The sequence below is a fragment of the Megalobrama amblycephala genome, linkage group LG6 (genome assembly GCF_018812025.1).
Source record: "Megalobrama amblycephala isolate DHTTF-2021 linkage group LG6, ASM1881202v1, whole genome shotgun sequence".
Lineage (NCBI taxonomy): Eukaryota > Metazoa > Chordata > Actinopteri > Cypriniformes > Xenocyprididae > Megalobrama > Megalobrama amblycephala.
In genome coordinates, this window is record NC_063049.1 from 16,433,786 (window position 1) to 16,457,333 (window position 23,548).

Genomic DNA, 23,548 nt, shown 5'->3' on the forward strand with positions numbered 1-23,548 from the left:
CACCAGATGCATCCAGTAAGAGTTACAGTCATATTTGATTGTGTTCAGTACTTGCTCTGCAGTAAATCGCTGAGCCATTTCATGTTTTTCTTATTATTTTGTTTTCTGTCTGAGTCGTCACTTCAGCATTGTGTATCAGACATTGCCACCTGGTTGAATAAAGGTGAATTGCACTTATTCCGTCATCTAAGATTCAATTATTGTTGGGAAGAAAAAATATACGTACACTCATACACACCTAGGGTCGTTAGCTACCCTATACAATTTTTACAAAAAAAGAATACAAAAATAGGCATTCTTTTATAATTTTATGATTTTTTTCTTGTTATATTCTTTATAATGAATTGATTGAGGAATACCAAGAAGGTTGATGTCCAAGAAGGTTGATGATTTTAAAAAATGAACAAGGAGGAGGGTAGTGAATGATGTCCCGGGTCACTAAAGACCCGAGGTATGCATTTAAGGGTTAAACCATTTTCATAGGTTTAACATTACATTATCAGCTCGAAAAATACACTAATTTGCCTAGAAACGTCGGAGACCAGAAATGTAAAAGTTAATTCTTTTATGAGTTAGGCGAGATTTACGCCTCCTAACAAGGCCACATATTAAGGTCTGGGTAGATTTGATGGAAAGCAAACAATCAGTTCTCGTAATCAACGTGTTGGATGCAGGACAAATGAGCAGGAATAAAGATCTGAGTGAACTGACAAAGGCCAAATTGTTATGGCAAGGCGACTGGGTCAGAGTATCTCTGAAACGGCAAGGCTTGTGGACAGCAGTGGTGAGAATTTACCAACAGTTGTCCCAGGAGGGACAAAACACAAACAGGCGACAGGGTGTTGAGAGCCAACAGAAGGGCTACTGTGGCACAAGTCCCACAAAATTTGAATGATGGTTATATAAGAGGAATTGCACTCTGCTTTATAGGGCTGCATAGCCAAAGACCAATCAAAGTGCCTATGATGACCCCTGTCCACCGCCGAAAGAGCCTACAATGGGCACACAAGCATTGGATCTGGACCTTGGAGCAGTGGAGTCCCGTTTTCTTTTACATCACGTGGAAGGCCATGTACATGAGCGCCATTTACCTGGGGAAGTGATGTAACCAGGATGCCCTGTGGAACTATGGCAAGCCAGTGGAGGGAGTGTGATGCTCTGGGCAATGTCCTGCTGGGAAACCCTGGGTCCGGCCATTCATGTGGACGTAAATTTGACACGTGCCACCTACCTAAACATTGTTGCACGCCTTCATGATAATGGTGCTACCTGGTGGAAGTGGCCTCTTTCAGCAGGATAATGCACCCTGTCGCACTGCACACATCGTTCAGGAATGGTTGAGGAACATGAAGAAGAGTTGAGGAAGAGTGTTGCCCTGGCCTCCAAATTCCCCCAATTTCAGTCCAATTGAGCATCTATGGGATGTGCTGGACCAGCAAGTTTGATCCATGGCGGCTCCGCCTCACAAATACTGAAGAATCTGCTGCTAACGTTTTGTTGCCAGAGAACACAGGACACAGGTCTTGTAGCAGCGGTTCAGGTATAATGATGATGTATGACATCTGCTTGAACAGGTTGTGGAGTAGTATGCAGACACGCACTGACCGACAGGGAACACATGCTATCATTTCGTTCGCAATGCAATGATTGAATGAACATGTTGTGGTCCTACACCTTCCACAGACGATATATATTTATAAAAAATATATTTAGACCGCTTAACATATTGATTGCTATCAGGATATGAGGAGACTTTCAACCAGCATAACAATACATGTTCCCCACCAACAAAGGATGTTCGCTATCATCCTACTGATGTAAAAAACACACACAAACACAAACGCAATACAAATGTAGTGATTACTGGATCAATAAAATGTTACTGATTGTGAAATTAAAGGATTAGTTCACTTTCAAATAAAAATTAGCTCAAGCTTTACTCACCCTCAATCCATCCTAGGTGTATATGACTTTCTTCTTTCTGATGAACACAATCGGAGTTATATTAATAAATATCCTGATGCATCTGAGCTTTATAAAGGCAGTATGTGTAACCAAAATGAGTATGAGCCAGACCGCCTTCCATATTCTTCAAAAAGCTTACGGTGTATGTCCTACGCCTTCCATATTCAACTTACGGAAGTGACGCGACACAGTTCATTTTTTTCTGTAACTTGAATATGGAAGGCGGTCTGACGGAAGCTAGATTATTTACTTCATAACTTGTTAAATATGGATATTTTTTTTACACAAACGCATCGCTTTGTTTCAGAAGGCCTTTATTTGGATGGATGGATAGATGTGGATGGAGACACTTTCTTCAGCTCATACTCATTTGGTTATGCATGCTGCCATTATAAAGCCTGGATGCATCAGGATATTTCTTAATATTTCTTTGATTGTGTTCATCAGAAAGAAGAAAGTCATATACACCTAGGATGGATTGAGGGTGAGTAAAGCTTGGGGTAATTTTTATTTGAAAGTGAACGAAGACATGAAAATGTGAAGAATGACAAGTGTGGCAGTGTTCTGCATGTCAGTGGGCGGCACCTGATGATGAAACACTGTGGGCGTCGCTCCTGCAGCATCATGTGATAAGCGCGCTCAGCTGAAGAGAAGATATGAGGCGGGAGAGAGGAACACAGACGACCACTGGAGCTCAGATACAACTGACTGACCTGATAGAGAGAGAGAGAGAGAGAGAAGGGGGGGGAGTGAGAGAGAGAGATATTACACATTTACATAACTCTGCTAATTTCCCATGACCTGTGCTTGTTTGTATTGATATTCTTCAAACGCTCTGGTAAGGATTAGTTCTAAACCTCTAAGCATTAAACTCCTGAAGTTAATTAAGCCTGAGGTGCTTAACATAAAGACTCTTTAAACACTCTTTAGACATTTAAAACTTTATTTTGTAGACAATTTCAGGTCTTACATCTTAGGCTTGCTCTCTACTATTGCCTTTTGCAAATGTTGTACTTGAGAAAGTTAAGAAATTTAATGTTAAAAATTAAAAGGAAAAAAAAAAAAAAAAAAATTCTAAATGTGTCCAACAGTAATAACATTGTGATATTTGCATATGGAATTTAGCTTTGTCTTTATTCTTATATGTATACTGAATTGTGATTAGTCTTGTCTTGCATTTATTTAAACATTTATAGCCACTTTTACACTGCACAGAAACTTGATCCTTTGGTCCAGGCAACTGAAAACAAGATACTAAGCATCATGAAGACAGCTAAACGGCTTTGATGTGAACTTCATTTTCTCCCACACACGCACACACAAAATAACTTAAAGGTGCCCTAGATTCAAAAATTGAATTTACCTCGGCATAGTTGAATAACAAGAGTTCAGTACATGGAAATGACATACAGTGAGTCTCAAACACTGTTGTTTCCTCCTTCTTATGTAAATCTCATTTGTTTAAAAGACCTCCGAAGAACAGGCGAATCTCAACATAACACTGACTGTTACGTAACAGTCGGGATCATTAATATGTACGCCCCCAAATATTGGCATATGCCAGCCCATGTTCAAGGCATTACACAAGCCAGTATTAACGTCTGGATGTGCACAGCTGAATCATCAGACTAGGTAAGAAAGCAAGGACAATAGCGAAAAATGGCAGATGGAGCGATAATAACTGACATGATCCATGATTACATGATATTTTTAGTAATATTTGTAAATTGTCTTTCTAAATGTTTCATTAGCATGTTGCTAATGTACTGTTAAATGTGGTTAAAGTTACCATCGTTTCTTACTGTATTCACGGAGGCAAGAGCCGTCATTATTTCCATTTTTAAACACTTGCAGTCTGTATAATTCATAAACACAACTTTATTCTTTATAAATCTCTCCAACAGTGTAGCATTAGCCGTTAGCCACGGAGCATAGCCTCAAACTCATTCAGAATCAAATGTAAACATCCAAATAAATACTATACTCACAGGAATCAATGCATGCATGCAGCATGAATGACAAACATCTTGTAAAGATCCATTTGAGGGTTATATTAGCTGTGTGAACTTTGTTTATGCACTGTATAACTGCACTTATAATCGAGAGCTCGGGAGGGCAGGGAGTGAGAGATTTAAAGGGGCCGTGCAGCCTGAATCGGTGCATACTTAATGATGCCCCAAAATAGGCAGTTAAAAAAATTTAATTAAAAAAAAAAAAAAAAAAATCTATGGGGTATTTTGAGCTGAAACTTCACAGACACATTCAGGGGACACCTTAGACTTATATTACATCTTTTGAAAAGTCGTTCTACGGCACCTTAAACTTTAAATCTGTTCTTTTGCTGTCATACAAACACATGTACAGTCAAACCAAAATTTATTCAGACACCTTGAACATTTAATTCATTAATACAGTTTATTCACAATAGTTTAAAATTTAAATTAAACTATTCAGAAAAAATAATCTTCATTATGTCAGATAACACTTAAGAAAAACATGGTCAGGTCAAAGTGTCTGAATAATTTTTGGTTCCAAATTTTTATCAATTTTACTGGTAGCCCACTGTATGAATAATTTTTGGGTATAATATGTCACAGTTTACTTTATTTTGCTATCCTCACCTACATAAATGAACTACAGTGTCCTACACCCACTAGTAAAAATATATCAAAAATGTCTGAACAATTTTTGGTTTGACTGTATTTCTTGCAGAAAATCTAATCTAATCATTCAGGCAGAATACTAGAATGGCTGTGTGTGTGTGTGTGTGTGTGTGTGTGTGTGTGTGTGTGTGTGTGTGTGTGTGTGTGTGTGCGTGCGTGCGTGCGTGTGCGTGTGCGTGTGCGTGCGCGTGCATGTGCGCGACATGTAGAGTAAGCTAAATTTGGGGGAAAGGCTAATGCTGAGATTTCATTACCCTTTACCACTGAGACACAACACACACATACTGTACACACAAGGACACAGGAAGGACAGAGGGAGAGCTAGCAAGTCGCAGGCTGTGTATGAATCACGGAAATCGCAGCCTTAACAGGCAGTATACTGAGGTCCGCAATAGACCAAATGTAAATGAATAACACATCCATATGTGCAGAGAGCCATTGTCACAGTCAGTGTTCATGTCATTTTTCAACTACTGTGAAATTCCTTCATCTGGTTTTAGAAGGCAGCACAGATGAACATATTTCCTGTTGCCCGCAGGTGGTGCTATGACTGTAACTGAATATTGGCATGTATGTGTGTTCAGGCCAGGACTCTAATAAAACACGTGAAGTTTCCCAGGTGAAAAAAAAAAAAAAAAAGTACATTTCAATAATATACTTAAAGTGCTCTATTTTCATGCACTAATTTTGTACTTAATATACTAAAAATTCTTCTTTAGTACTAGTTAAGATAATCATAAGAACATCTAAGTGTACTCAACTGTGCTATTTTGAGACACCATGATATATGAACTAAAATGTTCTTTTAATATACTATCTCTGTAATTAAAATATATATTTAGCTACCATTTGTAGTACACTACATTTAAATACAGAAATAGTATATTAAAAGCACATTTTAGTTCATATATCATGGTGTCTCAAAATAGCACAGTTGAGTACACTTAGATGTTCTTATGATTATCTTAACTAGTACTAAAGAAGAATTTTTAGTATATTAAGTACAAAATTAGTGCATGAAAATAGAGCACTTTAAGTACATTATAGAAATTTACTTTTTTTTCACCTGGGTTGGGGCAGATCGGACATTGTATACCTGAGTTACAAGAGAAACATCGAATTTTGTCAGGCCGCCATGGACACGCCCTTCAACAAAAACTCTAGATCTTCGCAATTTAACGTTGCAAATGCCTTTAGATTAGACTGACCAAATATGATGTTAATCTGATTAAAGCTCAAGGAGGAGTTTGTTAAAGTACAACGACTGGAAATGGCAAAAACTGCAAAAATTTTGCAGAGAAAATTCAAAATATCTCACTTCCTGTTGGGTTTTCAGATTTTGCACCCATGGACTTTTTTGTAGGTATTGGGCTGTTGCACGTGTCTACCGAATTTCATACCTGTACGTCAAACATAGCATGAAGGATGCTTAATTGAAATTTTGTAGGTGGCGCTATGGAGCCATTTTGCCATACCTAATTCTGAAACCCATATCAAACATAAATTTTCAGCACTTCTGATGCATGTGCAAAGTTTCATGAGATTTCAAGCATGTTTAGGCCCTCAAAAATGTGATTTATTTTGAGGAAGAAGAATTGGCCAAGCAATTACAACAGGGTCCTCACGCCATTAGTGCTCGGGCCCTAATAACCCCCCCCCCCCAAGAAACAAAAAAAAAACCAATACAGAAAAAAAAAAAAAAAAATACCAAACACAATACCACCAAAACAAACATTTAAATTTTTTTTTACTAATGTTAGATTGTTTTAAACTAACATTTCATTGTAGTTAAAAGTTAGTTTAAAAACGTAATAATAATAATAATAATAATAATAATAATAATAATAATAATAATAATAATAATAATAGTAGTATTTTAGTTTTGTCACTATAGTTTTAGCTGTGTGAACTTTGTTTATGCACTGTATAACTGCACTTATAATCGAGAGCTCGGGAGGGCAGGGAGTGAGAGATTTAAAGGGGCCGTGCAGCCTGAATCGGTGCATACTTAATGATGCCCCAAAATAGGCAGTTAAAAAAATTTAATTAAAAAAAAAAAAAAAAATCTATGGGGTGTTTTGAGCTGAAACTTCACAGACACATTCAGGGATTTTAGACCAAAGTGATTGGAAATTATTAAAAAATTAGTCCAACAACATTGCTTGGACAGTTTGGAGGGACAAGATGGAGGCTGCGCACTGAAGGACATAGATTGATATACTGACCATAGATTAAAGTATGTGATAAAGTGGGTCAGTTGATGTAACCTGATGGTGGTCTGAGGCCATCACAGATGATGGTACATATGTCCATCTCTCTCAATGCATCATTCTGCCTCTAAGCCCCAATCTGGGGGACAAACTGGAGAACTCATGCCTGAAATGAGTCTCTGATGCAGGGGGCCAACAGGGGACAGACGCCCCAGCAGACCCACTGCATATCATTTATAAAGTGCGTGTGTGTGTTCTATCTACTCCTCTGCTCTCCTTCACGTGCCAATAAAGCGTTACGGCGGACAGATGGTCATCTTTTATTTTTCTTAGCAGAGGGTGGCACATGCCGTGTATCCCTGGTGAGTGCGCTCTCATCAACTCTGTCTTTCTGTGGACGGCCAGCTGCATCAGACGGGAAAGTAGTCAGGGCTGGACGGACGCTGAATTTGAGAACCTCTAACAACACGGAGGAAGATACAGAAATAAATCGAGGAAGGAGGGGAGATATGATGGGCAGATGAAGAGGGCACAGGAAGTGGGTGCTGTATGTTGAGTAGGCTATCACTGTCAGGAAGGCCATGAATAATTTATCAGGTGATCAAGTCCTGTTTGAACTTGATGTGCTGCGGTATGCTTACAGAGTGTGAACTAGAGAACAAATCAAAAAGGCCAAATGTACACACTCTAAATCATACTGCTGATGAATTAAACAAAAAAAAAAAAAAAAAAAAAAAAAAAAAAAAACACTTGTCTGTACTTACGAGATTAGAGTAGATGGGCAGGTCCTTGTAAGGGTTAATGAGGAGAAGAATGTGTCCAATGTAGGTCTGAAAATACAGAGAATTTAGGTTAACATTTAAACAGTCCATCATTTGGCACACAAACAATGACAAGAACCGGTTGAAATTAGTAGTTTCAATTTGATTGGTTGGTGCTACACAACTCAGGGAAACACCAGTCTCCTTTGAAATGTTGTCTCGTTTACCAGGTTGATAAAATGAGAGCTTTTGAGGAAGAACTAATCAGTTTTTGAGAAAGATTATAAAATTAAAGGGTTAGTTCACCCAAAAATGAAAATTCTGTAATTAATTACTCACCCTCATGTCGTTCTACACCCGTAAGACGTTCATCTTCAGAACACAAATTAAGATATTTTTGATAAAATCTGATGGCTCAGTGAGGCCTGCATAGCCAGCAAGATAATTAACACTTACAATATCCAGAAAGCTACTAAAGACATATTTACAGCAGTTCATGTGGTTCAACCTTAATGTTATGAAGTGACAAGAATACTTTTTGTGCGCCAAAAACAAACAAAATAACGACTTTATTCAACAATATCTAGTGATGGGCGATTTCAAAACACTGCTTCGTGAAGCTTCGAAGCTTTACAAATCTTTTGTTTTGAATCAGTGGTTCAGAGTGCGTATCAATCTGCCAAAGTCACATGATTTCAGTAAACGAGGCTTTGTTACGTTTCGAAATTTCAATGGTTCACCACTGGGGGGCGTGACTTTGGCAGTTTGATACACGCTCCGAACCACTGATTCGAAACAAAAGATTTGTAAAGCTTCAAAACTTCACGAAGCAGTGTTTTGAAATCGCCCATCACTAGATATTGTTGAATAAAGTCGTTATTTTGGGGTTTTTTTGCTGCACAAAAAGTATTCTAGTCGCTTCATAACATTTCAACCTTAATGTTATGAAGTGACTAGAATACTTTTTGTGCGGCAAAAAAACAAAATAACGACTTTAAGCCGTGTGTCCACCAAAGCGTTTTTAGCCAGCTGAAAACGTCTATCAGCTGCACAGCGTTTTTTTTCAGTTGAGACGCTTTGTTGCTATGATACGATATATCTGCGGCACTGTTACTTATAACCGATTTTGCAGGTAATTTGTTTCAGACTAAAAATGTTTATTTGCTATGTATGTTCGGAGACCAGCAATATTAATTTCTCACCCATTTTGTTTCGTTCTCTGCTTGTTAATGTCGTTGTACAGCAAGAATATTGTGACAGTTGGCCGGTGTAGTATTTGTCCCGCCCCTCCTCCACTCTGATTGGACGGCTGGCTAAAAAGTGAGTGATTAGCGCTGCGTTTTACTCAAAGTTGAACATTCTTCAACTTGAGGCGACCAGTAAAAAAAAACGCAGATCTCTTAGCGCTTGAGCGTGAAAAAGGACGCTCAGCGCCTCGTTACGCTCCTGGCGTTTAAAAACGCGGCGTTCCCATTGAAAACAATTAAAAAAGTACGCTTGCAGCTGGAAAAAACGCTTTGATGGACACACAGCCTTATTCAACAATATCTAATGATCTACTAAAGACATATTTAAAACAGTTAATGTCTTTAGTAGCTTTCTGGGCATTGAAAGTGATAATTGTCTTGCTGGCAATGCAGGCCTCATTGAGCCATTGGATTTTATGAAAAATATCTTAATTTGAAGATGAACGAAGGTCCTACGGGTGTGGAACAACATGAGGGTGAGTCATTAATGACAGAATTTTTATTTTTTATTTTTGGCTGAACTCTTTAACAGCATAAAATCTGTGAGCACAAGCAACTTAGTGTATATCTGTAGTTCTTCTAACTCAATGGCATCACCTATTACAGACAAACTCACCCTTAAACACCACATAAAAACAAAATATCACATTTTATCCAGCAGTTACGATGGCGCTCATGAGTTTTGAGAGTCTCAGTACAGGCCAACAGCTATTTTCTCTCTAATGAGGGTCACCAGCCTAAATCCTTGCTCCTGGTCAGAATATTATACAATAAGCCTTGTTATCACCAACACCACAGCAATACCTTCCGGGAATAGAGGGCTAGGTTGCTGCTGTATAGTCTAGTGTGCTCTCAAGAGCAGCCTGAAGGTCAATAACCTTTTAGTCTCACAAAACATCTGATGAATACTGACATAGATGCAAACTTGGGCTATTTCTCAGAGACTTGTGAATATGTCCAACCTATTTACTATGACAAGCCTTGGAAAAAGTGAGATCAGAGAGCTTCCTTTGGAGGTGTGGAGGTATACTAGTCCATACTTGCGAAGAACGTATCAACATCTAGTGGTGAATGAACTAAATAACCAACATCATCAGACAGGACTTCTCATCTGCAGAGGGAAACATGGATCAATTTCCTCTTACAAAGTGCACGTCTGGCATCTCTCACTCTTTCCATCTCTTGCTAAATGATCAGTAACCATCACCATCTCTATCCATCATTGCAGTAATGACAGACATCATTAGACCCCATTACGGTGTAACACAAAAGGCCCCATCTCTGCTCTCTCCCTCCATATCAGTAGGGAGACTTTATTATGCCCCATTGTAAAGTGTGGGAATAGCAGTGGCCATTAAGCACAGATTTGGCTCCGGTCATGAATGAGCACAGTGTGGAGTCGACTGCCAGGCATTACGGACCGCAGGCCTGTTTGAACGATCCAAGTTGAGGTGGGAGATGAATATAGAAATGGATTTATTCTTTTAATCGCATTCTGATTGATTCATAAGAAAAGATAACTCTCCTTTAGAACATAACAACAGTCATGCCACATAAAGTGAGGGTGTCCATGCTGAGAATTGCTATTTTGAAATAAAAAGCAATGTATCATGCAAACATGCTCTTCTGTTCAGAATACAAACACTATTACACTAGTACTGTAAACTACCAATATTTACATATTAACACCTGCTGAGCGATATTGAGAGCAAACATAATAATAGTGCGTAGTAATAAACTAATATATAAACTGTAAACGTCTGTAAAAGTTTGAGTGATAACGCAAATAAATAGTTATGAGTCAATTCAAACCAAAAGTCACTGAATCCAAATATGCCTAATTCCATACTATATAGTAGACATAGCGTGGCCCAGATCCGGCCCATATCTGGTACATGTGGATTACACACAGACCAGATGTGGGCCGGATCTGGGCCGACACAATGTTGCTATCAGGGTATGTGAGCGGAGTAGAATGTCCGAATTCATAGTATTCATAAACCAGTAGGCGAAAAGTACCCGGGTGACCTACTACTTGCGGCAAGATTTCTATGGACTCTTTACTATCCCATGAGGCCAAGGGAGAGGACTTGTGAATGGAGGTGAAGTGAAGCAACTGACGCTGGTAGGTCGCATGATAATGAGAACATGGGGAATATTGTTAATCCAAACGTCCAGATTACATTCATAATACACACATTTATACTATAAATAACATACTTTTTAAACGGTTGCAAAGTAAGTTTCAAACCAAATGTAGTACCTACTATACTGTATGCGATATCGGATGCAGCAATTGAGTTCAGACCACTGCAGGATTATAGTAGCACCAAGACATGTAGTAAACCAGCCAAGATTTATAGGAGCAGCAGTCATTGTAGTAATAGTAGCAGTAACGACAGCAGCCGTTAACAGAGAGTCAATGTCTTTTCATCTCCCCAGGGCTGGCTCAAGTCTTTGGCCTGAATACAGTGAGACCTAGAGGGCTGCCATCCAAACACCAGTCCCTGGCCACGCTACAAACAGAGGCCTTGGCCGCTCTCCAAGACCACAAGACAAGAGATCAAGCAACAATGTGTGTGCGAGAGGCACACTGGACCGGATGGCTTGGTGAAAGACCGCAAAGTGTATGATAGAGGCCAGAATCCGGATGTCACCTCCCTCAGAGTGGGTTACGACAGAGAATGAAGGGTTCTTCCTGAACGGGCTAAACTAAGGGTTTGGGTCGCTAACTGAGTGTTTATTTTCTATTTGTGACTTCATTAAAGCCCAATTATAGTATATGTGTTTGTATATTTACAGTACGTACATATATCTGGTCATTGGCGAAGCGCTTCTGCATCTCGTAGAGCAGGCTGCTGTCCGTGAGCTCGCTGAGGGATGCAAGGTCATCATTAGGGGCAGGAGGCATCAGTTTTACCTGGAACACAAAACATAGTATTCAAATAAATAATAATTTTTCACATTTGAAACAACTTTTCTTCTCTGTTGACATAACCAAAATGATATTAACTATTAATCTCATAGCTCAATGTTCTCATTCAATGAAATCCTGATAAAATCAAGATAAAATCATCCTACAAGTAGCTCTCAGAAAATTACGAGTTCTACAAGCATGTGAAGGCTTATATATATATATATATATATATATATATATATATATATATATATATATATACAGTACAGTCCAAAAGTTTGTAACCACTTAGATTTTTAATGTTTTTAAAAGAAGTTTCGTCTGCTCACCAAGGCTACATTTATTTAATTAAAAATACAGTAAAAACAGTAATATTGTGAAATATTATTACAATTTAAAATAACTGTGTACTATTTAAATATATTTGACAAAGTAATTTATTCCTGTTATGCAAAGCTGAATTTTCAGCATTGTTACTCCAGTCTTCAGTGTCACATGATCCTTCAGAAATCTTTCTAATATGCTCATTTGCTGCTAAATAAACATTTATGATTATTTTAAATGTTGAAAACAGTTGTGTACTTTTTTTTCAGGATTCCTTGATGAATAGAAAGTTCAAAAGAACAGCATTTATCTGAAATACAAAGCTTCTGTAGCATTATACACCACCGTTCAAAAGTTTGGGGTCAGTAAGAATTTTTATTTTTATTTTTTTGAAAAGAAATTAAAGAAATGAATACTTTTATTCAGCAAGGATGCATTAAATCAATCAAAAGTGGCAATAAAGACATTTATAATGTTACAAAAGATTAGATTTCAGATAAACACTGTTCTTTTGATCTCTCTCTCATAATACCATAATATTCTACTCTACACATTACAATGAGTTTCAATGAAGTGACTCAATGTTCCTTCTTTACTAGTTCCAAAGCTCGACGCCTTGGGCTCAACTGTTAAACTGTCAACTTGAGATTTGAATCCGTGGCACAAGGACGTAGTTCTGCATAAAAGAGGGTTTTTAAAGACACTCCATTGTTCTTATTTATTTGAACACTTGTGTTGTCTAACTGTTGTATAAATGCAATATCACACTCGTAACCGTGCAATATGGCTGTATATCGGCACACTATGTTTACCTACGGCCAAATCACAAATCCGTGCTGATATACAGCCATAACGCACAGCTACTCATGTGATATTGCTCATATATTATATAATAATAATAATAATAATAATAATAATAATTAATATATATATATATATATATATATATATATATATATATATATATATATATATATATATATATATATATATATATATATGAAGTGGTAAAGTCCACTTTCTTCTTCCTAATACACACACATACACTTTATAAGCTCACACAGCACTGCATGCTTGAGAATAATGGAACTGATCTTCCATGTTTTATTAGAGGTCAAGGGTCACCCTCAGGGTTTGTGGGGTCAAAGTGTGCATTGGGATAGATTACTAAGGCTCTCTACATCCAAACTATGACTGATTCTACTCGCTGCTCACCAATAGCAGGGCAGGAATTTCTCAATGCATTAATCCCAAACCTGTCGTGGTGAAACAGGATCTAAATGTATTAGATGTTACTCATTTCTCTTTATTACCCTTTAGAAACAAGACAAATTACTCTGAACGTGCAAGACCAGTACACAATACAATTGCTCTGTGCAAGTGAATGCATGGGATTGGTTCAGTTTTATACTCAAATTCTTATTCACATTTAAGCTATGCATTAAAACTAGCCTTCTATGGCAGAATCCAACCTTATATTCCTATCGATTGTGCCTTAAATGTCATTCTGCACGTGTGTTTTGGAAGAGAGTTTGCGTGATCTATAACGCTTGGAGTATCTTTCATATGAATGACCATTACATAAACTTTTTTTTTTTTTTTTTTTACACAATCTTTAGGGTACAATTTTCCCACAACAGCTCTCAACTCTTCTCTCACCTGCTCCAGTTTTCCTGCAGCGCTGGGGTACGGTCCATCCAGCCCGTTATCAAGTGAAGGCTGCTGTGTCAGAGATCCTCCTGAGTCCCTGAACATGGCCTCCTTCTCCAACAAACTGTCTCTCCTAGAGATGGGTAAAGCCATAGTAGCCCTGAAGGAAGGGGGTGGGGGTTGAGAAAAAAGCAAACAAACGAAATCAATATCAACAAAATCCATCTTTGCACTGCCATGTTGGCATGGACTGTTTAATGCAGCTCAGAGGTGACATTAATGTATTTACACTGTAATTGCAATTGCATAAATGATATCAAATATTTTAAATTTTAAATACAACATTTTGAGTTTAGAAACATCAAATTATTAAAAAAAGGTACTTTAAATATAAATCTAAAAGCGTCAGTAGCTGGTCTTAACGATTGAGTCATTGAATCGTTCAACCGATTGATTCAAAATGGAAGATTCATTCAGTTACAAAGCAAGTGATTCACTGAATCATGAATAAAGTCTGTAACTGCAGTACATACAGTTTTTTTACAGGCAGGTTGTTGTCTTGGTTGGGCTCTGTGCAGTGCTCTTCTGATTGTGGAGGCGGGGCCAAGGGGTCTGTCTGTCTCTGTACCCAGAATTCCTCTGCTCTCATCAGTATCTCTGCAATCTGCTCAGTAGCAGCTATGTCTGTAAAAAACAAAGTCACAGTGAGTCAATGTATAAATCATCTTACTGGAAGTCAGAAGCGGTTCTGATGTAACAGAAGATTAAAAAGAAACAAAAAAGCAGATGCAAACCAAATATAGATGAAGTTGATTTCAAAGAGACTTTTTTTGCTCTTTTAAAAGTAAACATCTTCAACATAAGAAAGAAAGTAATATTGGGTTGGAAAGACAACATTATTTAAACATCCCTTTTTGGGTGAACTATTCCTTTTGAAAGAGGAGGCAGACATTTTCATCAATTTTCAAAATTTGACAATTATTAGTGACTAAAGATGGCATTTATAATGTCGTTTTGAGCCATGATTTTCTCTGGGGTCCAATCAATTTTCTCCCTCATTCCCTCTGTAGCTCACCCCCTGCTGTCTCTCACATGGATGTGGCCATTTTGTGATGGGCATTGAGCCCTGCTGCAGATTGATCCATCTGTGCTCTGATTGGGGGGACGGGGAGGCGGATAATCCTTCCCCCTGAAGGGAACCGTAAGAGAGAATGAGGGACCAGCCTTTTGTCTTTCTTACCGAAAGAAAGTGACTCCCAAAAGAATGATCCTCCAATCGCGCATATGCTCTCAGAAAGTCTGATATATACACTGCTCTCTAAAGAGACTTTAAGTGAAAAGAAAGGATTCACTTTGGCTCTGTGTTTCATCCCAGACATCCTTGAGTTAAGCCGGAGTCTTAGAATGAGATATTGATTAAAGTCCGAGTTGCGGAGCGCTGGGGAAAGACTGATCTAAGAAGACTGATCTAACACCTTGCTGGAGGTTTAGTATGAGGCACACAAGTCTCTCTCCTGCAAGCCAAATAGTACACTGATGGACTGAGATATTGCATTATTTCCATAATTAATATGTTTGTGTTGTTTTACAGTTAAAAAAAAAAAATAAAAAAATCTAAACATCCTCAAGATACTTAAAGCAAAGCTGCATAAGATACAAATACTTTTCAGAGAATCTTGATTCTTGCAATAAGATTATTTTTTTCTTATCCCAGATTCTTATATATTTTTCCCCCGAGGTTCTTCAAAACAAACATAAACAAAAACTATTTACTAATAAGTCCAGTGCAGCGCTGTATTTCATTTCACATGCAGACAGGGTTTTAGCATAGTAGTCCTTAAGGCATACTAATAAAAAAAACAGCACATTTAATTGTGAGGGTCAGAGACAGGATCATCAGGTCTGCGTAACAAAACTAGCCCAATGGCCAATCAAAAATAGCCCACAAAAGCAGCCCAATGACCTCAGATTAGTAGAATATAAAATATTTCAATACAAGCATTTAAAGGTGCCCTAGATTCAAAAATTGAATTTACCTCGGCATAGTTGAATAACAAGTGTTCAGTACATGGAAATGACATACAGTGAGTCTCAAACTCCATTGTTTCCTCCTTCTTATATAAATCTCATTTGTTTAAAAGACCTCCGAAGAACAGGCGAATCTCAACATAACACTGACTGTTACGTAACAGTTGGGGTGTACGCCCCCAATATTTGCATATGCCAGCCCATGTTCCCAACATTATGAAAGGCATTAGACAAGGGCAGGCATTAACGTCTGGATGTGCACAGCTGAATCATCAGACTAGGTAAGCAAGCAAGGACAATAGCAAAAAATGGCAGATGGAGCGATAATAACTGACATGATCCATGATATCATGATATTTGTAAATTGTCTTTCTAAATGTTTTGTTAGCATGTTGCTAATGTACTGTTAAATGTGGTTAAAGTTACCATTGTTTCTTACTGTAATTCACGGAGACAAGACTGTCGTTATTTTCATTTTTTAAACACTTGCAGTCTATATAATGCATAAACACAACTTCATTCTTTATAAATCTCTCCAACAGTGTAGCATTAGCCGTTAGTCACGGAGCACTATCAAACTCCAAATAAACACTGTACTTACACGATTAGACATGCTGCATGAGGAACACTTTGTAAAGATCCATTTTGTGGGTTATATTAGCTGTTTGAACTTTTTTTATGTTGTTTAAGGCAAGCGCGAGCTCCGTGGGCGTGGAGCACGAGATTTAAAGGGCCACACACCCTGAATCGGCTCATTTATAATTATGCCCCAAAATAGGCAGTTAAAAAAATGAATTAAAAAAAAAAAAAAATCTATGGGGTATTTTGAGCTGAAACTTCACAGACACATTCAGGGGACACCTTAGACTTATATTACATCTTTTAAAAAAAAGTTCTAGGGCACCTTTAAGTCAATTTTAATTTATTTTTGGTATAATTTATAGGGGTGACCCTGAATAGTCAACAATCTGATGCTTCAATAGGAGCAGCCTGATTCGACTACCAATCTCACAGGCGAATCTTCACAGAGGTGTTATGAAAAGAGGATATTGCCATTTTGGCTATATGGGGGTGATGAATGTCTGATTTCACATAGAACTACCGGTTTTCTCCCACTAAGTTAATATACAGCATATTATGACGATGCTGTAAATAAAAATGTGAAAAGAAAGAAGCTTTTAATAAATATTGTTTAATGTGTGTGAATATATCCAGCTACCCCTGTGACAGATTTAAGTTTCACTTTCCATGATCTGTGACTGACAGAAGAGCATCTCGGCAGCAGGGATTAAATCTTTAACAATGTCTGGGATACGAAAATCTAAAGTGTGAAATTGGATGCGCTTTGAAATGGTAAAAGATCATACGAAAAAAGTAAGACGTCCTACCACACAACAACAACAAACATTGCAGCGCCCTTCTGTCGGCCAGCGTTAGTTCTGTCGGTTTTCCTCACACACTATTTGAAAAGACTCAAACGGAGACAGACAGATCGCGTGAAAGACTTTTCTTTTTTTTCCTCAGGTAGGGTGCAAATGATTTCACAACATTTCAGTCGGTTCTAATTTGAGTTTTGGATGCAGTGAACATGTTTAGCTAAATAGACTGCCACTCCAGTTCAGCGTTTATTATCGTCTTTGCAGTTAAAAAGACAAAGTTGACAATTCTGGCTATACTTTCATTATTTTAATAATTTCTTTATTTTTATTTTTATTTTATTTATTTATTTATCACTCAGGGTTATCTAATTTTAATATATGTATCAAATATCTGTATTTGAATATAATATAAAAAAATCAATTCTGTGAATTAATTTTTTTATGTTTTTCGGTGCATTGTTGTTGCTCAGTAGAGTTAAAGCTTGCTTGCACAGGCAATTTAGCCAGTGTGGTATTTCTGTTATTTATATATATATATTTTTTTTAGGTTTATTGATCCAACATGTTTTTATACATTTTCTTCTACATCTTTGTGTGGTGTTCTGTACATCAAGGCTGTAAAATGTTATGAGGAATCGTTTTAGGAATGCTTATCCACATTGCCTTTCATGTCAATTTAAAAAAAAAAAAAAAAATCATTGTCAGTTTCGTCTATAACTTCATTTTTAATTTTTATGATGAATTTCTGCCAACCAAAACCACAGCTGCCAAATTTTTACCATAAATTCGAGGGGATATATATATATATATATATATATATATATATATATATATATATATATATATATATATATATATATATATATATATATATATATATTTTTTTTTTTTTATTTTTTTTTTTATTTTTTACAGTGAGCATATCCCTAGCAATGCCAAGATCATGGGTTTGACTACCAGGGGCCAGTTGGTAAAGTTTAATCTGGATCACAGTTATCTGGATTTGGAAATCCCATGTTTTGCTATTCAGGATCAGGTTATCCATCTTACTTTTGTGCTGGTTTTTCAATGCAAAATTGGATTGGATCACCCTGATCTAAATTCACACTTTTTCAGATTATCAAATCTAGATTACTAGTGCTCTACGGAGCCTCTAAAGGGACATGGTGATAGAAAGAACATGAGATGGGAGAAAAAAAAATAAAAATATTTCAATGCTTTTGCGTTCTCTCAGAAAGTTCTACGTAGCGTTCACCCAAGAAACTTTGCATTCGCTCGCAAAAAAAAAAAAAAAAAGTTTGACTGGTTCATCTCTTATGATTGTGCCAATGTAGTTTATAAACAGTGATTTAACAAAAAAAAAAAAAAAACTTTAACACTTTGAATTAAATATAATATTTGTTTGATATTTACAGCTGTTTGGGGATTATTTATGGCACCAAAATCTCTTTTTTACTTTAGAGTAGGTTACCGAAAGGCTAAATATGTAACCTAATGTCTACTACTAATTATACCTTAAGAGTTTAACTAATCAAGAGCAAAATAAAACAATGTGTGTATAAGTATGTATATTACATGATAAAAATGTTTTTTGACCAGTTTTAAAGTTTTATTACATTTTTGTTCCTGAAATCCACCCTTCTGATGCGATCAGTGTAATCCTGATTTTTTTTTTTTTTCAATCAAAGGTATCCAAATCTTACTAAAACGTTTTGAACAACACAAACTGATGATTTTATCCAGATCAAAACCAAGATTGGATTTTGTGATCTAATCTGATTTCAGAATCCTTATATCCTTTGAGCAACCCATTTTTAAGATTTTCAGGTTACTGAAAACAAGTGCAGTGCAGGTTACTTTGGATAAAAGGCACTGCCGAATGTATACATGTACAGTAACAGTAAAATGTGAAATGAAGTCAAGTCAAATAAGTGTTGATATTTAAACATAGTCAATGATTTATTAATGTGACACCTTGAAAACACCAAGTTGTTTCTCAACAACCTGTTTTTGCAGGCAAATGATCTGTGTGGACTGGGGAGGGAGCTTTGAAATGTGAATGTTAAAATGACTAGATACTACATCTAACTCTTTTTATTTGAAAATCTTGTTTTTAATTATATTCCCCTTTGAAACTCTTGGCTTCAATAAGTTGTGACAGCAGTTATGATATTAAGCATCCTGAGCCACAGGCTAGTGGAAGCAGTTTCACAGACATCAGCAGAGAAGCAAACAGAACTGAGTGAATCTACCCAGCTATGAAATATTCACACCCAACAGAAAGCTCTAGAGAGGAAGAGCAGTCTAACAGTTAAACACTGGGGCACAAGTGTGTAACACATCCCTGACAACTTTGGTTTCAGCTCAATTCTGTGTGAAACTCACAGAGATCTACTACATACACAGTAATATCTGGTAGACTTAAAGGTGCTGTATGCGATTTCTCAAATTCGTTGTTGAACACTGTTGATATTTGAAATCAATCCAAACAAACCCAGCCCTCTCTTCATTGCTCCGCCTCCAAAACTCCCACTCCAATCCTAACCACCCTGCTCCGAGTCGGTCTCACACCCCTAGCGCCAACATAATAATATATACTATAGCGATAGTGATACCACATAGACATAATACATTTCTGTAAAGATATACACTTCAGTTGCACAATCGTACAACTGTTTTGGCATCAGCAAAATTTGTATTTTTTTTTTTTTATTAATATTATTCATCAGGGATGCATTAAATTGATCAAAAGTGACATTTATAATGTATAATGCTACAAACAAAAAATTTGATTGATAATACTTGATTGAACATTGATAAGAAATGTTTCTTGATTTTTGAAGGATCATGTGACACTGAAGACTAGAGTAATGACTGCTGAAAATCCAGCTTTACCATTACAGGAATATGTTGCATTTAAAATGTATTAATTCATATCATTATCTAAATTAATAGTATTATTTTTACAACATTACAGTTTTTACAATATTTTTGATCAAATAAATCCAGCCTAAGTGAGCATAAGAGACTGTAGATGACATTTTGTAAAAGTGACATGTTGTTAGGTCATGTCGATTCAGTGTCTGTACACACGAGTCAAATGTTGTTTGCTCTCTAAAGCCAAGCGCACACTACAAAACCGAAGCCTGCTGCAACTCAAAATATCATGTCTTCTGTCGTGTCCCAAATACACTCTCAAACGGAGATCTGATTCTTGACAATATGTCATCTCACATCATGAAGGAAGGGTTTCTACTCTTCTTTTACATTGACTTGCATAGAGCGTAAAAAAAAAGAAAAAAAAAGAAACAAGATTTATGAGAAAGCAACTTGAGGAGACATGGGGAGCAGTTTCATGTTTGTTTGTTTTTTTCTCCCACTTCTCAAAGCCTTGCACTTTTTATAGTTTAATAGTTCATAGCTGCTTGCTTGCTTGCTCGTTGTGACGGCACACACATGTGAAGACTACAAGCCAGATCTTAATCAAGTTTGAAATCTGATGAAGCATCTGTGAATATTCAGACTGTCTCACAAGTGTGCACACTACATGAGTGACTGACATACAATGAGATCTTGGACTGCATTCGGCAAGTAAACTGCCAGTAAAAGTTTTGGGGATGGTAATGATTTTTTTTTTTGTGTGTGCGTGTGTCTTATATTCCCACTAAGGCTGCGTTTATTTGATCAAAATACAGTAAAGAGCAATATTGTGAAATATTATTACAATTTTAAAAACTGTTGTCTATTTGAATACATTTTAAAATGTAATTGATTTCTGTAATGACAAAGCTGAATTTTCAGCATCATTACTCCAGTGTCACATGATCCTTCAGAAATCATTTGAATATGCTGATTTGATAATAAAATTAAATGTTTCTTGAGTATCAATGTTAAAATCAGTTATGCAGATTAAATTTTTTGTGGAAACTGATACATTTTGTAACATTTTAAATGTCTTTTTTTGTCACAAAAAATAAATAAATAAATAAATATATATATATATATATATATATATATATATATATATATATATATATATATATATATATATATATATATATATATATATACAGTCCAAAAGTTTGGAACCACTAAGATTTTTAATGTTTTTCGTCTGCTCACCAAGGCTACATTTATTTAATTAAAAATACAGTAAAAAACAGTAATATTGTGAAATATTATTACAATTTAAATAACTGTGTACTATTTAAATATATTTGACAAAGTAATTTATTCCTGTGATGCAAAGCTGAATTTTCAGCATCGTTACTCCAGTCTTCAGTGTCACATGATCCTTCAGAAATCATTCTAATATGCTGATTTGCTGCTCAATAAACATTTATGATTATTTTCAATGTTGAAAACAGTTGTGTACTTTTTTTTCAGGATTCCTTGATGAATAGAAAGTTCAAAAGAACAGCATTTATCTGAAATACAAAGCTTCTGTAGCATTATACACTACCGTTCAAAAGTTTGGGGTCAGTAAGAATTTTTATTTTTATTTTTTTGAAAAGAAATTAAAGAAATGAATACTTTTATTCAGCAAGGATGCATTAAATCAATCAAAAGTGGCAGTAAAGACATTTATAATGTTACAAAAGATTAGATTTCAGATAAACACTGTTCTTTTGAACTTTCTATTCATCAAATAATCCTGAAAAAAAATATTGTACACAAATATTTTGTACAATTGTACACATTAAATGTTTCTTGAGCAGCAGATCAGCATATTACAATGATTTCTGAAGGATCATGTGACACTGAAGACTGGAGTAATGATGCTGAAAATTCAGCTTTGCCATCACAGGAATAAATTACTTTTATTCAAATAGAAAACAGTTATTTTAAATTGTAATAATATTTCACAATATTACAGTTTTTACTGTATTTTTAATTAAATAAATGTAGCCTTGGTGAGCTGACGAAACTTCTTTTAAAAACATTAAAAATCTTAGTGGTTCCAAACTTTTGGACTGTACTGTATATATATATCTCAAAATATCACAAAACCTTGCTAAGTCCATGCGACATAAAATTTACCCCAAAAAAAAAAAAATATGCATAAAGAAAATTAAGCACATTAGTTTTTTTTGTTTGTTTGTTTTTTGCATTTATTACATATTTGTAGCACATTTTCTTCCCCATTTAAACCTTCGCAGGGAGTTTGATTGACAGGCAATCTAACCAATCACAATTGCCATTTTGTCCGACAAAGCAGTCAGGGGAGTTAGTAGATTAACATCTGTGAACTTAAACTTGAAAAATGGAATGTACTGACATCTTTCCATGGTTGAAACAACATTCCTTCTGATGTTCATTCATGTTTATTGGATGCTATAAATGAACTAGTACAGGAAAACATGATCGGTTCAATTAAGGCACTATAGCAATCTGTCACGAAACATTAAAGAGCCACAAAACGGTATTTATTGTTTAAATGTCTTTGTTTCATATCAAAAGTAACCTGCTCTGTCTCATCTGTCGACACGTTGTCAGTGTCCTCTTTGCTCCGTAATATATTTTTCACTGTGTGAGAACATGATATGTGGCGTGAGAGCGGCACAGCTTGTCGGACATAGCAACAGTAACTAAAGGGGGCGGGTCTTTGCAAACGGTCAATTCTCATGAAATGATTTAAAAAATTTAATTCTCATGATTGTAATATGAATGTACAGTACTATATTAAACAGCCGAATATTAAAGTGATTGACTTATACACTAAAAATAGTATAATACATTAATAATAATTTAATAATGATGGATGGATGGATGGATGGATGTTTTGCTTTTGTTTTTTGTTTTTGTTTTTTGTGATGAAACACAACAAGTTCCCCCAAGATATCAACATCAATGGCTGAAAACTTTGTATTGGTCGACCACTAGTACAGTTTTTGTATGTGTCTTCGTACCTGAGGGCTTGTCCTGGTTGCAGTTCAGTAGAGTAGGATCAGCTTTGTGCTTCAACAGCTGGCTCACAATTTGGGTCTGTAGGGACACAAACACACATCCATGACTTGAGAGGAACTCAAAGAGAATACTTAAAATATGTAGGTCACATCTTAAAGACGGCTACATCCATCAGCTCTGAGTCTCATCTACAACATCAGCTGCCAGATCAGCTCTGCTTCTGCCTCCAGCACCAAACATATGCCAACACCTCACATTCACTCCCTCAGCAGTACGTTCATTAGCTACTGCATACAGATATATAGCCATATTTATCTACATTTGTTTACTTGTCTTTTTAATTCTGTTAATGTGCTACTGCTTGCTTTACACACACAGACACACTGTTCCAGGCTCTATATCATGGTATTTCAGACTCAAACACATTGGAGTCATGCTGCAGAAGTGTGTGTGACTGTGTCTGCATACAATGTATGATGTGAAGGCATGTTTGATGT

The 23,548-nt window shown here is 36.3% G+C and overlaps 1 protein-coding gene across 5 annotated transcripts in view; it reads right to left on the reverse strand.

The window, feature by feature from the left end:
- myo16 (myosin XVI) overlaps positions 1–23,548 on the reverse strand; it is a 269,142-nt gene that overhangs the window by 124,740 nt on the left and 120,854 nt on the right. For all 5 annotated transcript variants that reach the window (XM_048193121.1, XM_048193120.1, XM_048193119.1 and 2 more), the window contains exons 8-13: positions 23,054–23,129; positions 14,271–14,421; positions 13,747–13,897; positions 11,656–11,766; positions 7,603–7,668; positions 2,551–2,678 (exon numbers count right to left, since the gene is read on the reverse strand). In XM_048193121.1, the coding sequence (XP_048049078.1) occupies positions 2,551–2,678; positions 7,603–7,668; positions 11,656–11,766; positions 13,747–13,897; positions 14,271–14,421; positions 23,054–23,129 (683 nt within the window). The remainder of the gene's footprint in view (positions 1–2,550; positions 2,679–7,602; positions 7,669–11,655; positions 11,767–13,746; positions 13,898–14,270; positions 14,422–23,053; positions 23,130–23,548) is intronic.